Source organism: Chroicocephalus ridibundus, chromosome 2, assembly GCF_963924245.1.
Source record: "Chroicocephalus ridibundus chromosome 2, bChrRid1.1, whole genome shotgun sequence".
Classification (NCBI taxonomy): Eukaryota; Metazoa; Chordata; class Aves; order Charadriiformes; family Laridae; genus Chroicocephalus; species Chroicocephalus ridibundus.
The window spans coordinates 102,674,189-102,686,679 of NC_086285.1; the positions used below are offsets into that span (position 1 = coordinate 102,674,189).

The 12,491-nt window shown below is 39.9% G+C and overlaps 1 protein-coding gene across 1 annotated transcript in view; it reads left to right on the forward strand.

Annotated features, from left to right (window-relative positions):
* The window catches only part of TMEFF1 (transmembrane protein with EGF like and two follistatin like domains 1), a 128,261-nt gene that overhangs the window by 89,060 nt on the left and 26,710 nt on the right, over positions 1-12,491 (forward strand). The window contains exon 5 of the mRNA XM_063326331.1: positions 8,804-8,900. Coding sequence (XP_063182401.1) covers positions 8,804-8,900 — 97 coding nt within the window. The remainder of the gene's footprint in view (positions 1-8,803; positions 8,901-12,491) is intronic.

Here is a 12,491-nt window from a genome sequence, read left to right on the forward strand (position 1 = left end):
CTGCTGCTCCTAAGTACAAGGAAGCAGCAATGGATGTGGAAAAACGCAAGGATAAGTGAGAGAGAGCGAGCAAGCATGCTAGCTTAGAAATTTCTGTTTTGTTCCTAGGATTTACATTTCCAGATGTTAATCACAGAATCAGCATTTGCTATGTTTCTTAAACACACAATTAGTGTGATTGTGTATGCACCAGTGATGCTTGCACACAGGGAATGGATGAGTGCAGCTGCTTGTATGCGTTCAGGAAGCGTTGCGATTGCTGTGCAGGAGACGTACTGTTTGCTGGTAGATTTTTAACTGTGGAGGAAAGTACTAGGAAAGCACCTGAGTTGTGCTCTTCAGTTGCTATGGCTCTGCCTGTGACAGTCTCCACTGCTGAAATTAGCTGCTTGCCTCACGCGCAGCTGAGATTTGTGCTCGTGGTTCACACCGTTCTCTTTCATTTTCCAGACGCAGAACAAGCTCATTAATGATTCTGAAACTTGACTTGATGCAGATTCTCCCTCCTACTCCCAAACTGTATGATGTTAAATACGTTCATTTTTATGTTAAAAAAAAAAACAAACAAAAAAACAACCCCAAAACAGAGTAGATTTATAACCGATTAAAAACCCCACAAAAATCTTTTTCCTCAAAGACAGTTTCAGACAATGTCTTGCCTTAGAAGTTGTCACGTGCCACAAAAATTCTAAAGACCATGGAACTACTGATCCAGATTCTCTCCCAAATCACGTTTACTGTCACAAAGATATTAGATTTTAGGAAAAGAATTACGAATAGGAGAATGTTTTCAGTATGCCTGAATGAGATGAAGGAGTATAATTTTTAAGGGTGACACAAATGTCGAGTTGCCCTCTGACATTCTGGGTAAGCGATTTCCATTTTCTATGCTCTGACAGCACAGTATTAATAAAGAGTTGTAATAAAATTACTCATTTTGCTCATTTCAGAAGTCTGAACCTTCAATTAGCATAATAAAAATTACGCTTGTGAAACCAAGCTGTTGATCACTTGTGGCAATGGGTATCCTGAAGCCACTTCTAAGAAGAATATGGATTGTTAATTCAGAAATTAGAGAAATTTCAACAACTTCATTACTCTACCGTTATGTTTCACCCCTACAGAAAGCAATGTCAGAGGGTGGGGACTCGGATCAAAAAAAGTTGCTTAGCTGAGGTCACAGCTGAAGACGGTGGGATCCTTCAGAATTTGCATTTAAGACATAGGCTTTTCTCTGTGATCTCATATGAATCGTTCTGCAGTTTCCCTGTTCTGAAGAATACAGTCACAAAACTGGCTCCTGATCCATTTTGTTTAAATGGTGATTTGTTAGAGTTTGACGAAGAACTGGTGAAAGAGAAGTCACAGGCTCAGATTCATGTTCATCTCTACCAGTTGTAAATTGCAACAGTAGTTGACCTGCTGGATGTACTTCCACAACTGGTAGATCGGGGCACAAAAAAGGATCCTCAGACTATCACGTGTACATAAAGGAGTTAAATTGCTAGCTTGCATGAAACATTTTCTTTTTTCTAATAAGAATTTAAAATTTGTATTTCTGGTGGAACCTGCCATGTTCTTCCTGTAAAAAGAACTGTGTCACCCAAATAAAGTAACCTTGGGAAGATTAACTTTGGTAGGCTTATATGAATGTGACTAAGGATGAGCTTTTATGATTTTTTCTTCAAGGTGCTTTCTGTGTGCAAATAAAAAGTTTTTTTCTCAAATTTGCAACTTGATACTAGTCAAGAATGTCTAAAAATAAGCAGTCATCTTAGTGATCTTCTTGCCCTCTCTCTATACAAAGAGCTGGCACTCAGGACTCCTAGCCAGGTAGAAGCCCTATGATTTAGCTGACGTAGATGCAGTGTTCAGAAGATCTCAGTCTTGTGTAAAGTCGTGTCCTTGTCAATATTCTAAAACAGATTCTAGCAAGACATTGCCCAACTACTAGTGAGGCAACTGAAAGGGCAGTCAAAGCCCTTGGTCTAAATTCTGCTCAGATTTACAATCATACCCTACATTATTAGAACAAATTTTGGCCCACTGCAGATGGGAACATTAATTCTTAAAGGAAAGCTTTTTGAAGAAGCTGGTTCCTATTTTTTTTGTGTCCAAGGTATCAATGACAAAGAGAATTTGCTTTCATCTGGCAGTAGTTCTTATTCATAAGGCTTTTTTTGCTAGTACTTTCCATCTGGCGTCCAGACATAGTGCAATAACTTTTGAAGGAGAACCTTATTTCTTCTGAGCTCCTGGGTCCCATCTTCGGTAAACGAGCACTTCGGAGCCATTCTTCCCATGTCCCTCCAAGTAGAAGCCTTTTTTCCTCTTGCTTGGTAGTCCGTACTTTCTCTATTTGATACTGCCAGCAAATGGCAGCTGTGATGTTGACTTTGTGATATAGTTAGGCCTTTGCCAAGGATGTGTTGAAAACCGTCAGCATGTGTTATGTATGCCATCAAAGAGTTAACAAATGGTAACGACTTTTCAAGCCAGCTTCTCAGAGACAAATCGGTGTCCTAGAAGAGGCAGGTTCTGTAGTCTAGTAATCAGCCAACATGGGTAAGATTTCTAAATGTCCTGCTATGCTCATAACATTAATTTTTTATTCTTCTTCAGCATTTATCTGTGAACCTAAGCAAAACGCACTTTTGATATTAAAAAAGATGTAATGGTAGTTAGACAGATGGCACCCAATCATTTCAGGCTTTTAAGCTTAGGAAATAACATGTTTGCAATACATATAGCTAAGTTAATTATTATTAAAATAATTTGTTTTGAATTTCTAATCCCTCTGAAATTTAATAGCTAAAGTATCTTGTGATGAACGTCTAGCAGATTGCATTTAGTAATTAATAAATTGATATACAGTATGTGCTTTTTAGCAGGCTGCCATCTGTTCCTTCCCCTCACTGGGGACAACACTTATCCAGTAATTGTCACACAGTCAGGGCAGTGTAAATAGACACAGTTTAGAACCTTGAATATTTTTTATTTTAATTTGCAAAAATGCTACTGATTTGTTTTAATGTATTTTAATATGACCATGGAAACTTGGTGGTGATTAACACCCTGGATAGGAGGTAACATCACGTCTTTTAGCATATTTCTGTAATGGCATGCGACTTAGAAAGACTTAAGTTCCAATTCCATCATGTGCCTTGTCACTGAGTATCTCTTTAGCTTCAAATAGCCCTATTTTTTTCTGTTGAGATCCTACTCCCTGTAGGTAAAATTAACACTGAACTAAAACTTGCGAGAATTACTGTGTTTTTGCCAAAGGTTCAGCAAGGCAGAGGCAAAGAGCCTGAATGTTCAGGCCTTCTGTTGGTGAAAACTTATTGTAAGCGGGGGTTTCGGGGAGGCTGGAGCTTGCTTGGAAGGATGCTGGAGCCAGGGGCATGGAAGGTGAGGTTCCTCTTGCCTCTTATGCAGGATGACAGATAGGAAATGAGGCCAGGTTCATCTTATGCAGCCTGAACAGGGCCTGCAGAATGGCGTTCAGCGTGTTCGTGAAATTGTGGGACGCCTCCCTTGGCATCTGGTGACTTTCCTGTCCTTGCCGTTTTCCACTGTCATCTACTCATATGTAATTTCCCTGGTGGTTACGCTGAAGTCGTTGTGTCTTCCTTTGGAGAAAAAGGAGTTAGCTGCATTTGAAGCAAGACAGTGAAGTGAATGGGTATTTGAGTTCTCCAACCAGAGGGTCCTGCAGTGTAGAAGCTGATCCAGCTCCCGCAGTATGCCAGCTTTCCCCAACATTATCCATGGTGTCATATGCATAGAAGCAAAATAGAAGTTATAGTTGTGTAAAATACCTAACACATAACAAGGGTAGTGGTGGTAGGGAGCCTTACAGTGCACATCCTCAAGCCCTTTGCTTAAAAGCACACACGCTATCATCACCATAACCACTGGGCAAACATGTCGTCTTGGCTGGGTTGTGATTAGGGTATCAAACTTCAAACTGCCCTCCTCCAGGCACCTCAGTCATAAATAGGCCAGGCATCCTTGTGTTAAACCTGTAATGCCCTTTCTTGCAAAATCGAACTTCAAAGGCTGGTGTCTTTACTGGAGCGTGCTTACAGCTGCAGCGTGTGGCCTGTACTGCACAGGGAAAGTATCTTTCAGCCACGTATATAGATCTCTGGCTATATAGAAGCAAGCCAGGCTTTGCTTCTAAGCCAGCCGGGGAGTTGCGTAAGTGAACAGGACCTTCCGCATTGGTAAATATTGCTCTTGCCTAGGATCCAGCAGCATGGTCGAGATCATTCAAGACACCACTTGCCAAAAATTTGGGATAGCTAAGACTAGTTGTGCACTTGCTTTATATACTTAGATATATACTTACAGACATATATATATATATATGTAGGTATATATGTATATAAACACACACATATGCACGCATACTTACTTAAAGACAAAAGAGCGAGTTTGCAGCTTTGTTTTAAATCACGGGGACAATCTCCATTTTAACTAAGGGTGTCATTAAAGTTGCCCTAGAAATTAATGGAAGAAAGGATAGGCCACTAAACTGTTCAACGAACTGCAGCCCATAATGCATGGTGCTGTGGATGGTGGTATTTTGAGAAGAATTTCCCTGCACTGAGGGAATCGCAGTCTAATCACGGGGTGGGTTCTTCTGTACTTTCGGATGCAGAAGTGAATTTGCTGTGGCCCTTCCTATTTTTCCAAAATCTTTTTGAGATTAGTTGCTCCCATGGGATAGCACGTCAGTAAAAATCAATATACTCCCAAACCGCATAGGAATTGCTTTTCAGAGGGTCTTTCCCAAACAGGGGGATCTTTATTCCACCTACGCATGGCTACTGACTAGTTGCAGCCCGCCACAAGTTCCCCCCCACTCCACTGTGGACAGTGATAAATATATACACACACACACGGAGCGGAGCTGCCTTTCCAGGCCATGCCTCGGGGCAGAGCAGGCTTCACCTTGACACAGACTGATGCTTTTGCTTCAAGCCTGATTGAAAGCCCTCAGCAGAAACCCAGCCATACTACCATTGCAGGAACGCACAAATGAGTTGCCAAGGGAAGCAATTTACTGCTGGCCAATTCCTCTAGAGCTACTTGTCCATTTGCGGGCTCCTGCCCTGCGGCTCCTAAGGTATAGCTGGCCATCTTCTGCAGAGGAATAATGACTCGAGGAGAAGCGTTAGGGAGCGCTGCAGCTCGGAGAGACAACTGGGAGTCACAGATCCTGTCCTCGTGCCTCATTTCTCTTGAAGGACAGAGCATTAATGAGGTGCTGCCCTGGAACACGAAAGGGGGCTGAAAACAGAGGGAAAATGAGCTTTCACTCAAGGTGAAATTAAGATGTCAAAGAACAGAATTAATCAAGATACCAATGAAAGTGAGGAGAAGAAGTTCTGTAATCATCTATACATCAACATTAGAAGCCTGCATAATAAACAAGAGGAGTTGAATTGCTCATTTAGGAGCATATTTTGACCTAACTGATATTACTGAAACCTGCTGGGAAGATCTGATTGATTGGAATATTAGAATTAATGGCTATAAGCATTTAGGAACAATCAAATGTGGGGGAGAAAAGAGAAGGGAGGGACAATCTGTCAAGGAAAGCATTGCCTATTTGGAGACATTTGCACCAGAGAAACTTACGTTCTCAAATATTAATGGGTTAACTTATTTTAACAGCACACAAGTGGGGAACTGAAAATGTCTGCTACCAATTCAGGCTGAAAAACAGTATTTATTTATTCTGTATTGGTGAGGAAAGCTGCATTTTCTTCAAGGACTTCAGTCTAAATTATATGCAGTGTCTCATGCTACCAGTATAAAACATCATGCAGCTAGTAATGAAAGAAGCTTCTAAAAATTATAGATGACTATCACCTAACTTGCACATGTTGCATCAATACACATTCATCTGTATTACACCTCATCCTGACAGGTGTAAATTATTAGTACCTGAGGTGCAGGTGTTCTTGACTTGCACATATTTAATATATGCAAACAAAATAAAGTACCGATAAATAATTCTATATACATGAATCCAGTAAGTTCTGATCAAGGAATAAAAGGCCACACTTCTCCTAAAACAAATATAATTTTAAAAGGTAGAGAAAGCAATTTGGGGGCGGGAGGAGGAGAGAGAGAGCTGTTTACACTGAATAGTGTATTAAAACAATGAACAAGTAGTCATGGACTAATGTTTATGAAAATGAAAAGGTGCCAGGGCATCCACAGGGAGCAGAACTGAAGCTGGTGAGGAAGGGTGTGCATGCATGCGTGCGTGCGTGTGTGTGTGTATGTGTTGCTCCCTTAGCTCCATTACAAAATTGAAATGCTAATAGTGCAGCGAAAGTGCTCTGTAAAACACTCTGGTTGTATTTGTAGTCAAGTCAGAGAGCATATATAGGATATGATGAACTATTTTCCATGCTAGCAGTACTGCAGAAGCACCAAATGTTGAAGACAGGCGTTTTGTAACCAGGAGGTCTGGATGGTTTGCACCTGAGAGCTTTAAAAATTTAAAGAATTCTCTGGGCCGACAATGACTTTTTTTGTCTCTTTTTCTACAGTAAAACAATGAGAAATAATGTACAAATATTTTGAGAAAAGATAAGTGTGATGATTGGTCAGGCTGCACTCTCTCATTCTGGCATCCATCAGAAGCAAAGCAGTGGAATAGAAGGTGGAAGAATCAACCGCGTACAGAATTAACAGAGAGGAAAATATTTAATGCCAGTCATCATGGGTTCACGGAAAACCTTTATTGAGAAATTTACCTTTTTTTTTTTTTTTTTTAAACTTATCTTTCCAAGAAAGGCGTTTGTACAAGAGAACATTTTATGTAAGCGTACCACCTCAAAACCATAACCCTTTTCAGACAAAGGCACTCTCTCATACAAGTCTAAGTAACCAGAGGGGACAACATCCACACAGTGCGCATCTAATGCGCAAAACTACTGCCAATCAATGGATCCTTCAATGTTAAGAAATCCTTACAAGATGAGTGTGTTTCTAGGGACTCTTCTTGGCCTCGTGACCCCTTCCACTGGTGACCTGAGTGAATCAGTCAGTACTGATCAGGCCTGGAAGACAGAGGACAGGTCACTGAGCCGACAGGTTGCACAACTAGGTGGGATTTTAATGCCCAAGGACAGAGTTATACGTAGCGAGTCCGGGATCTAGGCGATTTTTCGTGGATGTCAGACTCTCTCCTGCAGACTGGTGACCCTGAAAAGGACTCGTTGGGGAATAAGGTGGATAATAAAGTGAACGTGGATAATAATGGTCAGTGCAGAGATGTTAACATCCTGGGGAAGGGCATTGAGGGTCATAAGGACAGCAAAAGAAGTGGAAATACGATGAATGAAAGCCATGAGCAGCGCCGCATTTTTAACTTATTCAAACTGTAGGGGGTCATTTATTGGCATGGAAAAGTGAAATCTGACACTAAAGGACACTTTAGGATGCCAAACACAGGCACAGGAACGTGGTATCTAGAAAGAAGGAAAAATCAAACAAGATGTACACTTCTAAAGATAAAAGCAAACGCTCTCTACTGCAACTTAATAAGAGTGATGATAGAATTTCTACAGTGGGAATTTTGTAATAAAGTTTGATCTGTATTAATCTTTGAAAAATGCACAGCATGCTTTAGACAGAAGTTAATTTGAGAGGCTCTCCTGCACTATTCTCCCTGTAAATCCAGCCCCACAGGTAGGAGGGAGAGATTCCCTTCAGCCAAGATCCAGGAAAATTAGGAAGGACTCTTGTGGATTTCTTTTTCCTATTTACATTTAAAGAATATAAATGCAGCTTTTTATTTGGTGCTGTTTGATTAGCTGTTGCTACAGCACATAAAGCTGCTATGAGAAAGAGAATCACCGATCAATGTCCGTCCAACAGCCTTGTGTAGTCAGCCTCACACCACCGCGATATTGAGATACGTTAAGTGGTTCCTGACTCTCTCTGCAGATTTCTGTGGTTGTTTTCTTGCATTTCAAATGTTTCTCTCTCTCTCCTTTATGACTTTGTTAAAATAAAAAATAGGAGTGACTAATGGTAGTGAAATAATAAGAGTATAGTTATATTTTTCTTTTACGTGGTGAAGAGTTTTGATGTCCATGTCAACAGTAAGATTGGTGCGGGTGTTTTGGGGATGAGAATATTTGCAATACTAATTTTACTTCTTTAAAGAAATAGCATTTCTACCAATTTCTTGTTAAGATGACTTTTTTCTTTTAGTTTTGTAGAACTAATCAGAGTAGTCTGGAAAATATACCACAGCAGCATATATGAGATATGAGCACAATCTAATCCCATTGTCGGAAAGAGAAAGGGGAAAAAAATGCAAGCAGTAACCTTGCATAAGGATATCTGTAATTAAAGACTGTCAAAGAAAATAGCACTCAAATCCCCACTACCTAATATTCAAGGACATTACTTTTATGTTGGGTTGACACACTCTCAGTGCCAATTAAGATTAAATGTGACTGGGACACATGTCCATGCTGGCTGCGTGGCTGGTGGGGTGAGAATATATACAAATCACTGAAATAAGAATAAAGGAAGAGTCAATCAATGACGCATTAGTGCTCTCAGGGATGCTTTCTTGTCACTGGTACAGTTCTACCAACCTCCAATTGCCTGATTTTGAAAAAGGGAACGCTATTAAGTTTAATAGCTTCAGTATATGATAACTTCATGTTGACGGTATACCTGAAGGCAAGTGGATTTAGGTAAGCAAAATCAGAGCTTAATAAGAAAGTCATGCTTTCTGTTAACAATACCTTGTTTTTTGTAGAGTATGAAGGATCTGGGACAGAAGTTCAGAGAAAACACTCAAAATGTGGAGTTTGCAAATATAGGGCTGAGTGTGATGAAGACGCAGAAAACGTTGGGTAAGTAGGAAGTTTTCCTTTAAGAATATTAGTGAACAAAGAGAGAGGAAAAAATGTTACAAAAAAAGGAAAAGTATGTGATCATCTGCTTGACTATGTTTGTTACTGCTAATTGAAGCTTTAATGCTGTCCAATAATAATGTGTTTGGTGTGTGTCTGTAAAGAACAAACCATCTGTAGTCGCAAGGTAAAGGGAGAAATCAAAAAAGAGGTATATTGGAGAATCTTTATCTAATATTTTTCAAATGAAGGACCTTGATTTGTTTAGTATTCGCAACAAAAAAAGCAAACCTGCAAACCAAACAGGACTGCAAAATAAATACTGATACTTCACCTCTGAGATTTTTTCTCTGTGTTCTGCGTATTCATAACGTATTTATTATAGGTGCTTGTTTCCATCAGTGCAAAGCTTGGATCTAAACATTAAGCTGAAGTGGGGACCTGAGCCAGTCACTTCTTCCAAACTCACTGTGCCACTTGACCTCCTACGGGCACCCAGGGGAAAACTGATGAAAAATACCGGTCACTTGTCAGAGCTCGAAATGGCTGATCAAGAAACAAGAGGGTTTTAAAGACAATCCATAATGCACAGGCACACGCACCAAGTTTCCCGGCTCAAGGTGCTTGATGGCTAGAGTATCCCCTGGCTGTCTAGGCTCTCTGTAGGTGACTGTCAGAAGGGGCAGAGACATCATGGAGGAAAAGGGTCCTTTAGACAGCCTCATGAGGCATTAAGGTTTGTTGGAAGGTAAAAGAAGCCCTATATAATTCATGGGGCTTTGTTTTTCCACAGCCGTTGTCCTGCCAGTGGCTGGAAGTATGGAAGAAGCTTAACTAGAGTCTGGGCTGATGGTGGGTACTGGGGTCGCAGCTGCAGAGGCAGCACGTGAGGGTGTTCAAGAGATGTGTAAATGGTACATGGAGGGAACAGCATCTCGGAATAACAGAGCCTGAACATCACTAATCTGGGGAAGCATCACTCTCCCTTCTCCCGTCTTCCAGCTGGAATCCATTTCATGTTGAAATATGTCTTAATTGCACAAGATTTTATTATGGGATATCAGCATGAAGACAGCTCAGGCAGTGAAGCGGCTTAGCACTAATATTCAAGATATGTATTCGAGATTAAATCATAGCGTACAAGGGAAACCAAAATGGTAATAGTACTCATGAATACTAGCATGATACTTCACATTTCATAAAATGTCATAGTACCAAAGTAGGCTTGCTCTTTTGTGGAGAGACAAATGAGCTGTAGCTGTTTTTTATAATACTAATAATTTTCTGCAATATTGCCTTGGTCTGTTTCATTTATGACTGGCAAGATGGGTATAGATTTGTTTCTTGTATGCACTGAGATGTGTTCTTGGCTTTGGTACATAAATCCTGAAGCATTTGATTTCAGTAAAAGCTTGGCTATTCATTCTCTACTTGTAGAGTTGGCATTCCTGCAGCTATGTAGTATCTAGAAGAGTGTCCTGGTTTGAGGTAAAACAGAACCAATTTTCTGTTTTTTAATTTTACCTTTTTGCTGGGCCACTTCTAACTCACTAAAGTCTGAAATTAACAGCATGTTGTTCAGAAACTGTTCACTCTGAGTGGTAAGACCTGATTATACCAAGGAATGGTAGGCACAAAGGCTCTTGCTTATACTTATTGCTATAACAACCAAGGTCAGCTAACTTCGCTATTTGCCCCGTTAGAGGGTCAGAAGCGGAAAAGCAGAGGGGTCCCACCTGCAGGGAGGAGCGGATGGGAGAGGTGACCCAAAACTGACCAACAGGGTATTCCATCCCATGTGCATCACACTCAGTATAAAAGCTAAGGGATCAAAGGGGCAAGTCTTTTTTTTCAGTGGCTGACGTCTGAGGAGGACCCTGTCTGTTCATCTGCCTTTGATCCCAATCCAAGCATTCCCGACTCCAGATCTGAAATTCAGCTCCTGTCTGTCGCTGAGTCCAGTCTGGGACTTTCCCTGTGCCTGCTGGTGACGCAATCGTCATCCTGGGAGCTGTTTTGTATATATTATATACTTTTAAAATTATTATTATTATTATTATTATTATTATTATTATTATTATTATTATTATATTATTTGCTATTTCCTTATTTATGATTATTTTCATTAAAGTAGTTTAGTTCTTTTTCTAAACTTGTAAATCTCCTTATCTCTCCCTCTCCTCTCTTTGGAGGAAGGAGAAGTTCTGTCATTCTGATTGGCCAATCCAGCCAAACCATGACAAAGAGAGTTAGGATAAATCTGAGGAGAGTGGAAGATTTATTCTCTACGTTCTATTCGCATGAAATGAGGCCATGGTCCCTCTTCTCAACAACAGGAGGAGAGTGCTCTTTTGCCCCTAAGATTTCTTTAATTAGTCATCATTTAAAAAAAAAAAAAAGTGGAAAAAACCCAACTTCATGTAGAAAGTACTCAGAAATTAGAAAATATTCCCATGAAGGTTGGTCACAATCTATCAAATTTGTCAATTTTGTCAGTTTTCAAACCTAAATAATTTTAAATTTTTTTTCTCAGTATCTTGACCATTATAATTAGGCTTTAGTGATATTCACTGTGTGTTTAGACTTAGATTACATCGGTCTTTGTTAACATAGATTCCCTTTACAAGGTTAATTTTGACAAGTCACATAAAAAGTCACAGACTTGCTTAAGTAGAAGTTAAGAGTTGGCTTCTTTTTTTCCTAAAATCAAAGCAAATATTTACCTGGCAGAAACAAGATGGGATTGAAAATTTATGTTTGGGAAACTCTAGTAGGGCACCCCTTAAGAATGCTTTTAAAATCTTATTCTTACTCCTTTTCCTGTTGGGTTTCAGCATGTTTTTTTAACCTCATAAAATTCTATCATGATACATAAAATTATTGGCGGCATAAGGACCTTTCACCAGACTTGTATAAACACTGCTAGGTTCATATTTTTATTTTATTTTATTTTGCGCCATATTACAACCACTACCAACCCTAGTTCTAGCAAATCACACAAGAACCCTAATTTCTCAAATATCGTGTCTTCATTTTCCTTTCTAAGGCATGGGAATGGCCACTGTAACTTTTTTTGGATAGTGGGGTAACGTCTACTGAATCATGAACTAAAAGGACATTTAGTTCTGTTCAAGTAGACTTCTTAGGCCTGGATAGCCCTTGCTTGGACTTCATGATGTTAAAACACTTCATAAAGTGATCCATGTGATTACAGGAGGCATTTTAAGAGGATTTTGCTTCGTGATAGTAACTGATTGAAGTAGCTGAACTGTCTCCTAATGTACAGTAGATAATCTCAAGCCATATTCTTGAGATGCTGTCTAGTGCTTACAGTAAATATACAACCATGCATTTGCTCATCCTCTTTTCCAAGCCGTGCAATCTGAGACCTTACAAACATCGACTCCTTCTGCTCCAAGTGCTCTTGAGAAGTAAAATGGTATCTGTACTCCTGTTTTATAAATAGAGGAATTAAGTTACGGGTAAATTATTAGCCTGCGGACAGACAGTGAATTGGTGGAAGGGTAGGCATCCATGCTACAGAGTGGTGAGTGGTTTGAGGTAAACGAGCTAGCATTAATGAGAAATCTC